The 17,676-nt window shown below is 43.6% G+C and overlaps 1 protein-coding gene across 1 annotated transcript in view; it reads left to right on the plus strand.

Moving 5' to 3' along the window:
• The window catches only part of LOC106539466 (transmembrane protein 132D), a 296,128-nt gene extending 278,764 nt beyond the window's left edge, over nt 1-17,364 (plus strand). The window contains exons 6-9 of the mRNA XM_087705809.1: nt 7,097-7,302; nt 8,651-8,924; nt 12,846-13,037; nt 16,166-17,364. Of these exons, the coding sequence (XP_087561935.1) occupies nt 7,097-7,302; nt 8,651-8,924; nt 12,846-13,037; nt 16,166-17,353 (1,860 nt within the window). The 3' untranslated portion in view covers nt 17,354-17,364. The remainder of the gene's footprint in view (nt 1-7,096; nt 7,303-8,650; nt 8,925-12,845; nt 13,038-16,165) is intronic.
• The last annotated feature ends 312 nt before the right edge of the window (nt 17,365-17,676 follow it).

The following is a 17,676-nucleotide window of genomic DNA, read 5'->3' on the forward strand; positions in this document are numbered from 1 at the left end:
AAGTATGGCAGATCAAAGATCCAAAAGGAAAGATGGCTGCAGGCCTGACAGTCATGGCCAAGTGCTAAGGCAGGACTTCCCTGAGACTCTCTCTCACTTTCATTATAATCTCCTTCCTTCCTTCCTTCCTTCCTTCCTTCCTTCCTTCCTTCCTTCCTTCCTTCCTTCCTTCCTTTCCTCCCTCCCTCCCTCCTTCCTTCTCTTCTTTTTCCTTCCCTCTTCCTTTTCCCTTCTTCTTCCTTTCCCCTCTTTCCTTATTTTTCCTTCCTTACTCTCTTCCCACCTTCCCTTCTTTTTCTTTTCTTTTTCCTGTGCTGGCAGAAGCACTGCCGGTCCTTTGTCATTTTTGCAGGGCAGCCCCGCGGGCCAAATTTAAACACCCCGTGGGCTGAATCCAGCCCACGGGCCTTGAATTTAACCCCCCTGATCTAAAGAGAGACCAAGCTACATAGAAGGCACAAAGTAAGTTTTGGGGGCTCACCACGCTTCCAACCAGCATGTCCCAAAGATGCTCTTCAAGAGGCAAAGGAATATTTAAAGAAAGTCCAGTTGCTTCTTGAAAAAGCACCTTTGGGATAACCATGACCTGGACGACTGAGAATCTGAGTCAACCGTCATTGGCCGCTGTCCAAGGTCCTGCACAGGACCAGTTTAGGAATGGCTAGACAAGACACTAATCTGGCTCAGTGGGTGACAACTTTCACAGAGGAGAACGAAGTCCCCAAGCAGATGTTGTGGGTTGCTGGGATGTATCATCCAGCACATTTCCTCTCATGTTCACCTACCTTATGTCTAACTAGACAATGACAGATGCTGCTTCTCTGCAGTATTTTCCCAAACCTCGTGCTCTTCCCTGCCTCGAATACGGCATCCGTCTCCTTCATCCACATCTGTCCTGCCATCCATAATTCATCGTGATGCTTTGTCGCTCTGATTTTTACAGACTGGGTGAGTGGCAGTTTCTCACCTCTTCTGCCCTGACGCTTCCCAATTAAATTGACTTCCACGGGCATGTGTGTGTGTGTGTGTGTGTGTGTGCATACAAGCATGCAAGAAGGTTGGCAGAAATTCACACAAACACACACACACACACACACACACACACACACACACACCAATTCTCTGGACCTGAATTTTTATGGACCGTGTTGTTGAGCAAAGTTGAGCATTCTCAGAAATAAGGTTTAGCTAATGGACTTATTGTGCTGACCGAGGATTTGGATATAGGAACTTATTTAAGGATTTCCAAGCCCATCTCCGTTTTGGTAGCCTTCTTATTACTGGATGCGAAGGGAAAGAATCCCATTTCAAGGTGTTGATGATCGCCTGTCTTGATGGCTTGGTATGTCACTATCTTGGAGAACATCTGGGTTCTGACCTAGGCTTCCCTAGCACCATGAAGCCAAGTCCTCATCCCGATAAACCCCTTTTATTTCACTTACAGTGAATTCTTCTCCAGCAAAGTCTTCCCCCCCCCAAAAGTCTTTCAAGATAGTTCACGTACAATTTTTTAAAAGGTATTTGTTTTAATGCATCGATTAGGATCTGAGTTGTATTCTGTTGTCATTGATCATCACACCGAGCCGAGGGGGTTCAGTGGTTAGTGTGCAGGCTACTTCTGCTGACTGCCGGCTGCAAGCAGTTTGGCAGTTCGAATCTCACCAGGCTCAGCCTTCCAGGTTGACTCAGCCTTTCAGCCTTCTGAGGTGGGCAAAATGAGGATCCAGATTGTTGGGGGCAATAGGCTGATTCTGTAAACTGCTTAGAGAGGGCTGGAAAGCACTGTGAAATGGTATACAAGTACTATTCCTATTGCTTTGCATTTTCTCCCTTCCTTCCTTCCTTCCTTCCTTCCTTCCTTCCTTCCTTCCTTCCTTCCTTCCTTCCTTCCTTCCTTCCTTCCTTCCTTTGTTCATTCATAACTCTGTCCAGGGCCAGGAGTTCAATCCTGACTGGTTCAAGGTTGACACAGCCTCCCATCCTTCCAATGTGCGTAACATGAGGATCCAGAAGAGGCTGACTTTAATAAGCCAGTTAGAGAGGGCTGTAAAGCACTATGATATGGTATATGTGCTATTCCTATTGCTTTGCCCTTCCTTCCTTCCTTCCTTCCTTCCTTCCTTCCTTCCTTCCTTCCTTCCTTCCTTCCTTCCTTCCTTCCTTCCTTCTTTCTCTGTCCCCTGCCAGCAGTTCGATCCTGACTGGCACAAGGTTTACTCAGCCTTCCATACTTCCAAGGTTGATAAAACGAAGACCCAGATCGTTGGTGGCAATATGCTGACTTTGTCAACCACTTAGAGAGGGCTGCATAGCCCTGTGAAGCTGTATATATGTCTAAAGACTATTTGCTAACATCACCATCATCATAATTCATACTTTTACCAAGGTGTGGCACTGTTCAGAAGGCGCGAGTGCAAAACCAACTGAATAAAACCTGAAACGCCAACAGCCAATATTGACACTGGGATAAACCGCATCCATCAACTGCGCCTGCCAAAAACAACATCCTCCAAGACAACCAAGCCTATACGGAACCCTAATTAAAATAAGCCAAGTATTAAGCTGAGAACTCATACGACCCATGAAAGAAAAAAGGCGGGAGGAAAGGGGGAAGAGATAGCCAAAGCCTACGCTAAGCCATTTGTATTATTGCATTACTTCTGTTAAGCCACCAAAGCCATACAATTAAGCCTTGGTAATAAATTTAAATAGGGACGCAGTGGCTCAGTGGCTAAGACGCTGAGCTTGTCTATGAAAAGGTCGGCAGTTCGGCGTTCAAATCCCTAGCGCCGCCTAATGGAGTGAGCTCCCGTTACTTCTCCTGGCTTCTTCCAACCTAGCAGTTCGAAAGCACATAAAAAATGCAATGAGAAATTAGGAAATGTAAAATTGAGATATAATGGGTAGATTAATGTAAGAAATATACATACAATATAACATAGATACTATGATTGTCTGATAATAACGGCCAAATATGAACAAACACGGACTTGTACAAGGAAAAGACTAAGAAATAAGGAAAAACTGGAATCTTATAGATTAACCGATATAAGTAACTGCTATAAGACGGAACGTTCGGTTCCTATATTGTTTTTAAGTTATATGTTTGTCTTTGTTGCTATTTTTAAATGTTTAAAACAAAAAATATTTTTAAAAAAATGCAAGTAGAAAAATAGGAACCACCTTTGGTGGGAAGGGAACAGCGTTCCATGCACCTTCGGTGTTGAGTCATGCCGGCCACATGACCATGGAGACGTCTTCAGACAGCGCTGGCTCTTCAGCTTTGAAACTGAGATGAACAACACCCCCTAGATTCGGGAACGACTAGCACATATGTGCAAGGAGAATCTTTACCTTACTAAATTTAAAATAGCTTTTGTGTTTTGCCCTCCAAAGGGGGGTAGTTGGAGGGGTGGGGGAAAAACCTGTTCTTGAAATTCCCCAGGGTGGTTAATTACATTTATGGGAATTAATGAGTTGGCTTAGTGATGCTAGTCAAAGCTTGATTCGGCGTTGGCTGTACAATAATCTTTTGCGACTGTCCACACTTTGAAGGAAAACCTAGTGTTATTTTTTTTTGTCTCTTTCCAAAACGAGAACTAAGCAGTGATGTGTGCTGAAAGTAGAGAGAATCCTTAGGAATGAATAAAAGCTAATATTGTAACACAAACACACAGACACACACACACACACAGTCTGAAAATTTTATCGAACCAGACTTTCTGCAGTTAATAACAAACCAAGGATCTATGCATAAATTTCCTTTTTCCGCCTGCGAGGCTGGAAGAAGGGGGGGGGGAGGAGGCATAAATTATGCTGCTGCAGATCGTGATGTTTCAATAAGATTTAGATCTGATCTGCATTTAAACAGAAAAGTGGGGGGGAAAGGGCCTTAAATTCACATAGGGGCAAAATCACGCATATTCCAAAGTCAGTAATATGAACTTGTACTGAACATAATGGAGCACGCCGGAAAAAAAATCCAGTTGGTAATGGATGGCGATTTTTTTAAAAAAACAGAAAGAGTGAAGCAGCTGAGAGTTTTAATAGATAGTGCCTTCAAATCATCGCCACTGTAAAATGGGAGTTAATAAATTATTGGATATGCATATGTGCTCCTGGGGTTTAACTGAGGGGTGTGTCATCTTTGCTGGCAGATGGACAAAAAAGCCCTGGAAAATGATAGATATGAACATCCAAACTTATTAGTAGCCAAGGGACCAAGTCATAATTGAACTGACATTGGGAAGAAGCTCAGCGAATGAAGCAACCTTGACAAGAGGTTGTCACAAAGGGGTTGCCACAAAGAAGAAGAGTCAACCTATTCTCCAAGGCATCTGAAGGCTGGACAAGAAGCAACAGATGGAAACTAATCAAGGAGAAAAGCAACCTAGAACTAAGGAGAAATTTCCTGACAGTTAGAACAATTAATTAATGGAAAAATTTGCCTCCAGAAGTTGTAAATTCTCCAACATTGGAAGATTTCAAGAAGAGATTAGATAACCATTTGTCTGAAGTGGTGTAGGCTTTCCTGCCTGAACAGGGGGTTGAACTAGAAGACCTCCAAGGTCCCTTCCAACTCTGTTATTCTGTTACAGATGGCTATGGAACGACTTGCCTTCAGAGGTTATGAGTGCTCCCTCACTGAAGGTTTTTAAGAAGAGATTGGGTAATTGTTTGTCTGAAATGATATGGAGTCTCCTTCTTGAGCAGCAAGTTGGACTAGAAGACCTCCAAGTCCTTTCCAACTGTGTTAGTCTGTTAAGATCGAGGCCAAAGAACCAAAAACTGATAGTGTGGTGGCTTCGTTTTGTTGGATCTCTTCAAGATCAAAGGTCCTCTGTCTGGAATTCTTGGCCAGGGTGAGAGATTAGACTTAAGAGTTTCCACACAACCCTTTCAGTTCAGTGATTCTAAGATCAAAGACTTAAGAAAGGGATTTTAAGAGCTCTTTAGCCCCATTCCCTTATTTGACATGGACCTCTTGCAACTAAGGATTTCTGACAAGAGATGTCCAGGCTCTAGCATTTAAAGGTAAAGGTTCCCCTCGCAAATATGTGCTAGTCGTTCCTAACTCAAGGGGGGGGGGTGCTCATATCCGTTTCAAAGCCAAAGACCCAGCGCTGTCCGAAGATGTCTCCGTGGTCATGTGGCCGGCATGACTCAATGCCAAAGGCGCACGGAACGCTGTTACCTTCCCACCAAAGGTGGTCCCTATTTTTCTACTTGAATTTTTACATGCTTTTGAACTGCTAGGTTGGCAGAAGCTGGGACAAGTAATGGGAGCTCACTCTGTTATGCGGCGCTAGGGATTCGAGCCACCAAACTGCCGACCTTTCTGATTGACAAGCTCAACATTTTAGCCACTGAGCCACCGTGTTTGGCTCTAGTTTAATCCTTCAAGAGGATAAGAACTGTGTGAAGCCAACTCAACCGTGCCCCTTTATGATCTTTTTCTGTTAAGATGCTTCTCTTACTATTTTCATACTTCTGAAGCCACAGGGGACATCTATATTCAGGGCCTTTTGCCCCTTAGAAGATGGTTGATCTCTTAATCTTCTCTTCCCCACAGTAAACAAACCCCACTCCGCTCTTCCAGTCATGCTTCAGAGGTTTCCCAATTCTTCTCTGCCCAGTTCATCTTCCTCTAGATCTTAAGTTGCCAAAGGTTAAGCCCTGGTGAGTAAAACAGGACGAGGAAGACATGGCTTTATTCTTTCTCTCTGAAGCTTTGAAAGATTCTCCCGAAGACCTTCTGGTTGAGATTCCAGTAGATTCAGGAAATTTATCTCTGAAAGTTATTCAAAGATTTCAAAGCCACATCTCCCACTCCCACCAGAAATTCAGGGTTTAATTTGTGCTGATGCAAGTGTTTGAATGTCACAATGTCTATAATTTTAGACCAGTGTAAGAAAGGATGGGGAAAATGTATATATTTTATAAAGATACAATCTAGTAATACCTATGCCAAAATTCCTAGCAGCTAGGAGTCCTTACGTCAAACATTCCCCTTTTGTTCTACTGATGTACCTCATTTTGTTGAGACTTCATTATTTCTTCAGGGACTGGAGACTAAAACATAAAAGAACAGTTGCAGGAATTGGGCATGTCTAGTCTAATGAAAAAAGGACTAGGGGACACGTGATAACTGTGTCCCAATATTTCAGGGGCTGCCACAAAGAAGAGGGGGTGAACCTATTCTCCAAAGCAGCAGTCCTGAAGGCTGGAGAATAGAATGGAGTGGAGTGGAGTGGAGTAGAGTAAAGTAGAATAGAATAGAATATGGAATGGAGTAGAATAGAATAGAATAGAATAGAATAGAATTCTTTATTGGCCGAGTGTGATTAGACACACAAGGAATTTGTCTTTGGTGCATAGGCTCCCAGTGTACATAAAGAAAAATAAAATAGAATCAATTCATCAAGAAGCAATGGAAAGAAACCGTGATCCGACAAATACGCGCAAGACAAAAGCGTGCCGACAAAACTGCGGTGCTAAAACCGTGACATCATCAACGCGGCAACAACAGCACGCCAACAACAGCGCGCCGACAGAAGCACGATTTAAGTTAAGGTAAGGGTTAGGGTCAGGGTCAGGGTCAGGTTTAGGGTTAGGTTTAGGGTTAGGGTTAGGGTTAGGTTTAGGGTTAGAGCGCTCTTCTGTCGGCACGCTGTTGTCATTGCGCTTCAGCGCTCATTCGTCGGCGTGGTTTAGAACTCGCGGTTTTGTCACCGCGGTTTCGGCGGGCGCGCTTTTGTCGGTTGCCCGTTTGTCGGTGAACCGAAAGAAACTAATCAAGGAGAGAACCAACCTAGAACTAAGGGGAAACTTAGTGATAGAACAATTAATCAGTGGAATAGCTTCATTTCAGAAGTTGTGAGTGGAATGACTTGGCTCCAGAAGTTGTGGGTGCTCCATCACTGAAGGTTTTTTGGAAGAGATTGGACAACCGTTCGTCTGGAATAGTTTAGGGTCTCTTGTTTGAGCAGGAGGTTGGAGAAGAAGAACTCCAAGGTCCCTTCCAACTCTCTTCTTCTGTTATCCCATTATTCTTTTCTTTTAAATTGTTCTCTCTTTTCTCTCTTTCTTGTTTCAGGTGTCGGAAAGATGTGACTATGTATTCGTCAACGGGAAGGAAATGAAAGGCAAAGTGAACGCAGTGGTCCATTTTACATACCAACATCTGAACAGCCCCTTGGAACTGACTGTGTGGGTTCCCCGCCTCCCACTCCAGATTGAAGTCTCTGACACGGAGTTAAATCAGATCAAGGGCTGGAGGATCCCCATTGTTTCTAACAAGAGGTGAGATCCCTTGGAACCTTCCTAGCTGAGCTCTCATCAAACCATGCTGTGCCTTGTTTTCCTCTTCCATAATTTCCTTAAAACAACTGATTGATTTCATTCACACAACAGTGTGTTCCTCAAACTAGCCAACCATCTTTTTTCACATGGCATTTCTGTGTTGTGTGAAATCAGCTTCCGTCTACCCTGGTTGCTAGTAAGTGTGAACAACTGGCAATACTTTCCATTCTAATGGAGATTCAACTTTTGTGGATAGATATAATGTACATTTATTGACGATAAGCAACAATACATAAATTGTGCTCAGGCAGGATATTATATCTGGTTAACCTGGGTTCACACTATAGTTTAATTTGTTTGTGGTTGTGACTGTGTATTGTGGCCTGTCGACCACCGGCCCCTCCAGAAGCCAAATCCAAGGAGGAGGAAGAGGAGGAGGCGGCGTGGGAGTCAGGGTAAGCATCAAGGAAGAGGGAATGGAGCAGAGAGAGAGAGAGAGAGAGAGAGAGAGAGAGAGAGAGAGAGAGAGAGAGAGAGAGAGAGAGAGAGGAGAGATCCTGTCCCAGTGTGCGCAAGCACAGAGTTGCCAGACGAAGGGAACACTAAGGAACAGGGGTCGACTTGGGAGTAAAGCCACAGGTGGACGATGAATGGCGCCACCAAGAGAAAATAAAAGAGGAGCGAAAGGGGAGTGGAATTTGCAGGAGACAGTTAATTTGCTTAATTGGTTTGTGACTCTCTGAGACTCCTGGCCAAGTTTTGCATATATCGGCCTGTCAGCTCTCCAAGCCAGATAAGGTCTGTGACTGTAAATCCTCCCTTGAAAGATTTTGTGAATGAGCAGAATTCACAGTCAATTAATAAAACGTTTTTTGTCAGGATATGGAGTTTACTTTGTGCTCTTGGGAAGATTCAGTCAGAATAGGCATGACATTGGGGTTTGGGAAGAGAGCTGGTGTGGTAAAGGCCTGTGTGAACTGAAAGGGAGGTTTGCTTTCAAGAATTACTGGGTTGCTGAGTGGAGTTGTTTACACCCAGTCCAGGCCAACCGTCCTAGGACTCCAGATGGATGAAATATCTGAAGATGAGCTTCACATGTCACTATGTGGGACGTGGATTGGACATTCAGCCTGGGACCCCTGAAGGGAGGGATTTGGGGAAACTTTCAACCTGCAACTTTTGTTCCTTTTGAATCAGATCTTGCCTTGCTTCCGCAGCTATCATTTCAACCTCAGTGAAAGTACCTCTTCTCTACTTTAATGGAGTCGAGGGTTTTTCCTTTCTTGGGCTTTGAACAGAGGCAGGCCTGACAGTTTTGCTTGACCCTCTGGCTTGAATCTCTTCACAGGCCGGTTAGAGACAGCGACGATGAAGAGGAGGATGAGAGGAAGGGGAGAGGTTGCACTCTCCAGTACCAACATGCCACAGTGCGGGTCCTTACCCAGTTTGTAGCTGAGCCCTTGGACTCTAGTGGTCAAACTACCTACCTGCTGGGCTCCGACTGGCAAGTGGACATCACCGACCTGGTAAAAAATTTCATGCAAGTGGAAGAGCCAAGGATCGCCAAGCTGCAAGACGGACAGGTGCTAATGGGGCAGGAGTTAGGAATGACTACCTTACAGGTGAGCAAAATGAAGGGCTGGGTGAAAAGACGGGTTCCTTCCTAGATCAGACCCAACGATTCATAGCTATCTTCATCGAACTGGAGGCTCTAGAGATGTTCACAACTAAGACACGAAGGCCACATGTTGCTCAGGGATACCGGGCACGTGAATTGGCGCGTTTCATTAAGTGCACAATCCATCCAACTGAATAACGAAATAACAGAAGAGTTGGAAGGGACCCTGGAGGTCCTCTAGTCCAACCCCCTACTCAAGGCAAATGGCTGTCCAATCTCTTCTTAAAAACTCCAGTGATGGAGCACCCACAACTTCTGAAATGTAGCCATTCCACTCATTAATTGTTTCCACTGTCAGGAAGTTTCTCCTTTGTTCTAGGTTGTTTCTCTCCTTGATTAGTTTCCATCCATTTCTTCTTCTCCTGCCTTCGGGAGCTTTGGAAAATAGGTTGACCCACTCCTCTATAGAATAGAATAGAATAGAATAGAACAGAACAGAACATGGAATGGAATAGAATATGGAATGGAATGGAATAGAATAGAATATGGCATGGCATGGCATGGCATGGCATAGAATAGAATAGAATAGAATAGAATATGGGGTGGGGTGGGGTGGGATGGGAAAGGGAATGGAATAGAATAGAATAGAATAGAACAGAATAGAACAGAATATGGAATGGAATGGAATGGAATAGAATAGAATATGGGATGGGATAGGAAAGGGAATGGAATAGAATAGAATATGGGATGGGGTGGGGTGGGATTGGAAAGGGAATGGAATGGAATAGAATAGAATATGGGATGGCATGGCATGGCATGGCATGGAATAGAATATGGGATGGGGTGGGGTGGGATGGGATGGGATAGGATAGGATAGGATAGGAAAGGGAATGGAATAGAACAGAACAGAACAGAACAGAATATGGCATGGCATGGGATGGGATAGGATAGCAAAGGGAATGGAATGGAATAGAATAGAATAACAGAATTGGAAGGGGCCTTGGAGGTCTTCTAATCCAACCCCCTGCCTAGGCAGGAAACCTTACACCACTTCAGACAATGATTATCCAATATCTTCTTAAAAACTCCCAGTGTTGGAGCATTTACAACTTCTGGAGGCAAGCTGTTCTACTGATTAATTGTTCTCACTGTCAGGAAATTTCTCCTTAGTTCTAGGTTGCTTCTCTTCTTGATTAGTTTCCACCCATTGCTTCTTGTGCTGCCTTGGGGTGCTTTGGAGAATAGGTTAACCTCCTCTTCTTTGTGTCAGCTCCCCAAATATTGGAAAAGTGCTATCCTGTAACCCCTAGTCAGTGGTGTGATTTAGCCGATTCACACCTATATGGGAGAACCGATTGTTAACTTTCTAAGCAGTTCAGAGAACCGGTTGTTGGAAGAAATATTTTCCACTTTACAGGGCTAATCCTGTAAGGAAGGCAGGAAGGAAGGAAGGAAACATTTTGGTGTTATTTCTAGCCTAATCTTTATTGCCCTGCTTACAGAAACTGCCTCTCTGATTAACCCTTGTTCCATTGTAACCGTTAAGGCGAAGTGCCCATCGACCTGAGTGACATTGAGTTGGCCATGCCCAGACGGTCACATGACCACCGAGCCCCGCCTACCCAGCTGGTCATTAGGGCAGAGAACCAGTTGTTAAATGATTTGAATCCCACCATTGCCCCTAGTCCTTCTTTTCATTAACTAGACATACCCAGTTCTGCCACCGTTCTTCCAATTTCTTGAGTCTTGCTGAATGATCAATCCCAGAGAAAGCAGATAAGAGGGGGATTCCTACCGGTTTGGACTGGTTCGGCTGATTTGGTGGCCTGGGTCACTGGAACCGGCAGCGACCCAGGCCTGCCACGCCCTCAAACCGGTTCTTCTACGAGGCCGCCATCTTGATTTCCAGTTCTGCACATGCGCAGAACAATTGTAATTGCACACATTTTATTTTTTCCCTTTTTAAAATGTTTTGGGTTTTGTGCATATGTGCATGCATGCTGAGCGTGCCTCAGGCATCCGTGCAAGTGAAGCGAGTGTGTGTGCAAAATTTTTGCGCGCACTGAACTGGCAGTAATGCCGGAGCAACCCACCCCTGAAGCAGATAGGGAAATTGGGGTACATTTCACAGCCAGAAGAGCCTCTTAAAGCAGTAAAAACGCCGGATATTTTGCCACAGTTCTTTTGAAAAAAAAAGTCCAAATCCGATCTTTGTTTACTTTGAGAAGGAGGACACACAGGAAGGAACAGACAACTCTGCTAGAAAGAAACCGGAATGATAGCACAAAGCCAAAAGAAGCGTTTTATGTTTCAAGAATGTCCCGAAAAGCACTTAAAAATTCATTTTATGCTGTTGGATTAGCTACAGATAAGGAGGGTGGATTTTTTTCCCCCTCTCACTCCTGCATTGCAAAAAGCTTTTATGGCACTCGGCAACCCTGTGCATTTCATTGAGCCAATTTATCAGTCTTTTTTATATATATATTAAAAAGGGGGCCTTTGTTAGAATGGCATCACTCGGCAACTCTTTCTAAAGACATTTATCAGTTGCAGAAACTCTTCACTCTGCCTTCTGTCCGGAAATACAAAGAATATATTTGGGAGAGAAATGCAGGAAGGAAGTGAGTGACAAATTGATAGTTGGTCCATTCACTTGGAAGAATACCTGTCACCTGTCTCCCAAGAATTCGTCCAAGTTATCTATACATATATATATATGGAGTGCCAAGATCTCGTCCACTGGATTGCTCCATGTTTATCAATCTTTCTCTCTGTCTGTCTCTCTCTCTCATTCTCTCTTTTTCTCATTCTTTCTCCCTCTCTCTCCCTCCCTCTCCATCTCTTTCTCTTTTTTCTCATTCTCTCTTTCTCTGTCTTATTCTCTCCCTCATTCTTTTTCTCATCCTCTCTTTCACTGTCTTTCTCTCTCTCTCCCCTCCCTCTCCATCTTTCTCTCTCACTTTTCTCATTTTCTCTCTTTCTATCTGTCTTATTCTTTCTCTCATTCTCTTCTTCTATCTTATTCTCTCTTTCTCATTCTTTTTCTCATTCTCTGTGTCTCTTATTCTCTCTCTCCCCCTTTCTCCATCTCTTTCTCTCTCTTTTTCTCATTCTGAGAGAGCGCGGGGGGAGATGGATGGTTTTGGAGATAAGGTGTGTTTAGAGATTTATCTGTTGAGGAAAAATACAAGTAGAAATGTGTGATTTTGGAGAAGGTGTATTCATGATGAACGTGTTTTAGAGGTTTCAGTGTGAAAACAAAATAAGATGAATGCATCTGATCATCTCACCTTGAACAGATTGTTCCCTGGTAGCCTTTGTCCTTTTTTCTCTCCCTCCCTCCCATTTTCCTTCTTTTTCCCAACCTATCTCTTCTTTCCCTTTTCTCTTTCCTTTCCTCCCTCCCTCTCATTTTCCTCCTTTTTTCCAACAAATCTCTCCTTCCACTCTTTTCTCCTTCCTTCCTTCCTTTTCTTCTTTTTCTTTCTCTCTCCATTCTCCCTTCTTCTTCCTTCCCCCCTTTCCTTATTTTTCCTTTCTTGCTCTCTTCCCATCCTCCCTTCTTTTTCCTTTTCTTTCCTTCTTTTTCTTTTCTTTCTTCTCTTCTTTTTCTTCTCTTATTTTCTTCTCTTCCTTCCTTCCCTCCCATTTTCCTCCTCCTTTCCCCCCTCCCTCCCACCTGCCTTTCCTTCTTTCCTTCCCAATCCCCATTTCCTGAAACTTAACTCCCAAGTCAATCCCTCTTTGTAACATATTGTTGTTGATTTAGAGGGATGCAATCTGATTAACAATGTGGTGATTTCTGGGGGGAAATCAAGAAATGAAGGCTCTCTACATAGATAAAAGTGAGGCACACATAGACTGTTTGGAAAAGGGATTTCCTCGGAGTGTAGAGATGAGCTGTCCCTTTGGTTTCCTCCTGCAGATCCTGTCCCCACTTTCCGATGCCATCTTGGCGGAGAAGACGGTGACAGTCCTGGATGAGAAGGTGACCATCACTGACTTGGGTGTCCAGCTGGTATCGGGCCTCTCACTCTCCTTACAGCTGAGCTCCGGGAGCAATAGAGCCATCTTCGCTACGGCAATCGCCCACGAAGTGCTTCAAGCGGAAAAGCAGGTAGCAGCCTCACACCTGAAGTTCCTTTTCTCCAGCTGGGCCTCCAGTGTCCCACCTGAGCACATTTCTTTCTAAAGCATAAGTGGTTACTTCTCCATTGATACTTGGAAGAGCCGTAGGTGAATGCAGAATCTAGTTCATTGGGAGTGTTTCAAAGGCCCACAGGAAACTACAGGCAGCCAAATGGAGAATCAGGCAGTGTGTTAATGTCTATTTCTTCCTTGCCCCCTTCCACTTCATTTCATTTTCTTCCCTCCTTTCTTTCTTTCCTCCCTTCCTTCTTTCCTCCCTCCCTCCATTGCCCTTCCTTCCTCTATCCCTTCCTTACTTTTTTCTCCTTCCTTTCCCCATTCCTTCCTTTCCCCATTGAACCCTTTCCTTTTTTCTCTTCCCCATTTCTTCCTTCCCTTCCTTTCCCCATTCATCCCTTTTCTTCCTTTCCCCATTCACCTAATCCCTTTCCCTTCTGTTCCTTCCCTAGCTTTTCCCTTCTCCCCCTCCCAATATTATTCTCCTACTTCAACTCCCCTCTTTCAGCCCCCTTCCTCCTCTTCGTCAACATCTTCCATAATCTTACTCTGCCATAATCTTACACTTCCCATCATAGAGACTCATGCCCACCAAGATCCCCTAAAGTTTCCAAACAGAAGAAACAACCTTCTGAGAAATAGAATTGGGTAAATGGGAACAACACACTCACAGAACCAGAGAGAGGGAGAGAGAAAAAGAGAGGGGGAGAGGGAGAGAGAACCAGAGAGAGGGAGAGAAAGAGAAAGAGAGAGAGAGAGGGAGAGAGAGAACCAGAGAGAGAGAGAGAAGATGCCAAACCTTCAGTATTCCTTGGCAACGGTCCACCATTTTCCAAATCTCTACTGCCAGCTGAGCAGGTGAACTACCGCTGTTGTCCTTGTGCGATTGTTAATATTATTCTAAAAGGACATTTTAGATTTATAGGTGCTCATCCCTGAAGGCCACCAAGCTCCTAAATAGAGAAGCATTGTTCCAGTAAATAGGGCGGTAAAACTAGAGCAAGCCCTGGGTGGAAAAAAAAATACGTATTTTCTTCTTCTTCTTCTTCTGGTAACCTCTCATAAATAATACAACATCGCACTGCTCACCTGCCAAAAATACATGTTTTGGGGAAGAGGATTCTATACACTTGGGTTGCACTGCAAATTTAGCTGTTCCTTAACCTTGGCTGTCCTTCATTCTTTATGTATATAATTTTTATTAAAGGTGTTTTTCGAGAGTAAGATTGAAAGACAATATAAATTAATTATGTAGGCAGAAAAAAGAAAAGGAAAAGAAAGCTCAAAGGGCAAAGAAGAGGAAAAAAGAAAGAAAAAGGAGAAAAGCTACAAAGGAGTAGTATGTAATATATTCTTTATGTCAATTATAAGTCCAATTATCAATTTATCTCTTCCTCCATGGTTACAACATCCCTCTCCTTTTAAAAATCTATCCTGTCTAATCATCCTAACCATAAATCACAAGTTCATTCATTTCTGTTTTTCACAGTAAAAAAAAAAAGGCTAGAAGGGATTTCGGTCAGCAATAAACTGAGATATTGTCTTTTCCCCCCTCTGATTAAAGGAGTCAATTTAGCCATTTCAGCAACTTCTTAACCTTGTTCGTCCTTCAGCATGGAAACCATCCAGATGTGATTTTGCCTGCCTGGTGGTTTTGGGGAGATGGATAGAAAAGTGCTGTGGGTAGGGAGAAAGATTGAGAGAGAGAGAGAGCAAAGAGAGAGCAAATACCACTAAGTAATAAGGAGGGACTTTCTGACAGTGAGAACAATCAACCAACGGAACAGAAGTTACCCTGAAGTTACCCTGCTTGGGCAGGGGGTTGGACTAGATGACTAGACTAGTCATGCTTGGGCAGGGGGTTGGACTAGATGAACTATAAGGTCCCTTCCAACTCCGTTAATCCGTTAACTCTCTATATATAACACTCTCTCTCTCTCTCTCTCTCTCTCTCTCTCTCTCTCTCTCTCTCTCTCTCTCTCTCTCTCTCTCTCTCTCTCCTCTCTCTCTCTCTCTATATATATATATATATATATATATATATATATATATATATATATATATATATATACATACATACATACACACACACACGTGTGTGTGTGTGTGTGTGTGTGTGTGTTTTGTTGTATTTGTGCTGATAAATAAATAAAGGGAGACTAGTATAGATCTATTTCAAACTATTTAGCTCTCATCAGCTAGCCATACCCTTACTGGGATTTGAACCTGGGCTATATTACTTACTAGGCAGACATCTTAGCCATTAGGCCACAGGCCCTTATCCGTTATCAGCGAAGCCAGAAATCATATATATATATATATATATAATATATATATATATATATATATGTATGTATGTATGTATGTATGTATGTATGTATGTATGTATGTATGTATGTATGTATGTATATGTGTGTATATCAGAGGTGGGTTCCTACCAGTTCGCACCTATTCGGTAGAACCGGTTCATCAAATCTACCGAACTGGTTAGAAGAGGTTCCACCAGTGGACCCGGAAAACAGGCCACACCTACAGAAGAGGTTCCAAATTTTTTTGAAACCCACCACTGGTGTATATATATGGTAAAATGGGTGCCCAATAAGTTTTATAAATTATTAATTTTATAAATTATTAATTTACATGGTAAGTTATTCAAAAGTCTGCATTCTGACTATATACAGGTAGTGCTTGACATGACCACAGTTGAGCCCAAAATTTATGTTGCTAAATGAGACATTTCTTGTGAGTTTTGCCCCATTCTATGACCTTTCTTGCCACAGTTGTTAAGTGAATCCCTTACTAACACTAACCAAGTTAAGTGACCCTGGTTTCCCCATTGACATTTCTCATCAGAAAGTCGCAAAAGATGATCACATTACCCCGGGAGAGTGTAACTGTCATAAGTATGAAACCAGTTGCCAAGTGCCTGAATTTTGGTCACGTAACCATGGGGATACTGGAAGGGTCATAAGTCACTTTTTTCAATGCTGTTGTAACTTTGAGCGGTCACTAAGTGAACTGTTGTAAGTTGAGGACGACCATGTATTTTGATGGGTTTGTCCCAGTATCATTCTGTCTCCTTTCTGCCCCCCAAAATAGGAAGCCGTGATGAGTTGCTGGATCCAGTTCAGTGACGGAGCAGTTATGCCCTTAGATATATACGACGCTAAGGACTTTTCTTTGGTGGCCACATCTCTGGATGAGAAGGTGGTGTCCATCCACCAGAGTCCCAAGTTTAAATGGCCTTTCCTCGTGGCCGAGTCTGAAGGACAGGGTCTGTTGGTGAAAGTCGAGCTGGTGATCAGCGAATCGTGCCAGAAGTCGAAAAGGAAGAGCGTTCTGGCGGTGGGTACCGGGAACATCAAGGTCAAGTTTGGCCAGAATGACACCGTCCCCAACCCAAGTGACAATAAGCATGGCAGAGACGGGGTCCATCTGGAGAACCGGACCGCTGATCGCCGTCAGAAGACAAGCCTGCAAGAGAGATCTCGTCCTGAGGGACCTTACTACAGCTCCTCTATGGGACACGAAGAAACCAGGACAACTAGCACTCAGAAGTCCGTCTTGAGTAAGAAAGAAGATCGCGAGAGTCTCTTAGATGATGACGGTCATATGCAAAATCTCCCGATAGACTTCACCAGTTTTCCAGCTCAGGTAGACCTGCCCAGAAGCAATGGGGATTTGGAAGAAGATGATCCCGATGAGACACCCAGGGGCTTAAGTGACTTGGAAATTGGGATGTATGCTTTGCTGGGTGTCTTTTGCTTGGCCATCTTGGTGTTCCTCATTAACTGTGTCACCTTTGCCTTGAAATACAGGCATAAGCAGGCTCCGTTTGAAGAGCAAGAAGGCCTGAGGCATTCTCACGACTGGGTGGGACTGAGTAATAGAACTGAACTTCTGGAGAATCACCTCAATTTCTCCACCCAACAAGAGGAATGCATTACGGCCATTGACCGGAGCATGGATCTAGAAGAAAGCAAATATCTCCTCAGTGCCAACCCTCAGAAGAACCTCAATGGCCAAGTCTTCCGATCTTCCACAGATTCTGCTACCACCCCAGAAAGGAAGGAGCAGAAGAGCGAACAAACCACCTCGCCCACCTCCAAACGGAAACGAGTCCAATTTACCACCTTCACCACCATCTCTTCTGATGGTGGCTACCCAACGGTCAACTCCATTTTGAACAGCAGTGAGGACGATATCAAATGGGTTTGTCAAGACATGGACTTGGGGGGATGTAAAGAACTAAGGAACTACATGGAACAGCTCCATGAAAAAGTGTAACAATACAGCTGAAAAAGATTTGGTTTTCTTTCTTATCTCTTCTTTTCCCTCCGCCCACTCACCTTTCTGCCTTTACGTTGAGATACTAGTCAAAGATGAGGAGCATAGAGAGAGAGAGAAGGAAAAAAATAGAACTTAGGGCACAACCCAACTGTGGTTTGTTGGGTTTTCGTGTGTGTGTGTGTGTGTGTGTATGTATATATGTATGTATCTATGTATTTATTTATACACACACACACACACATATATATAATGTGACTTATAGAGAGGTGTTTGAAGCCAACACATAAGGGAAAATTAAAAAATAAATAAATAAGGAGAAG

The sequence above is a fragment of the Thamnophis sirtalis genome, unplaced genomic scaffold (genome assembly GCF_051295495.1).
Source record: "Thamnophis sirtalis isolate CommonGarterSnake01/CBP01778 unplaced genomic scaffold, rThaSir2_p1.2 scaffold_2, whole genome shotgun sequence".
Lineage (NCBI taxonomy): Eukaryota > Metazoa > Chordata > Lepidosauria > Squamata > Natricidae > Thamnophis > Thamnophis sirtalis.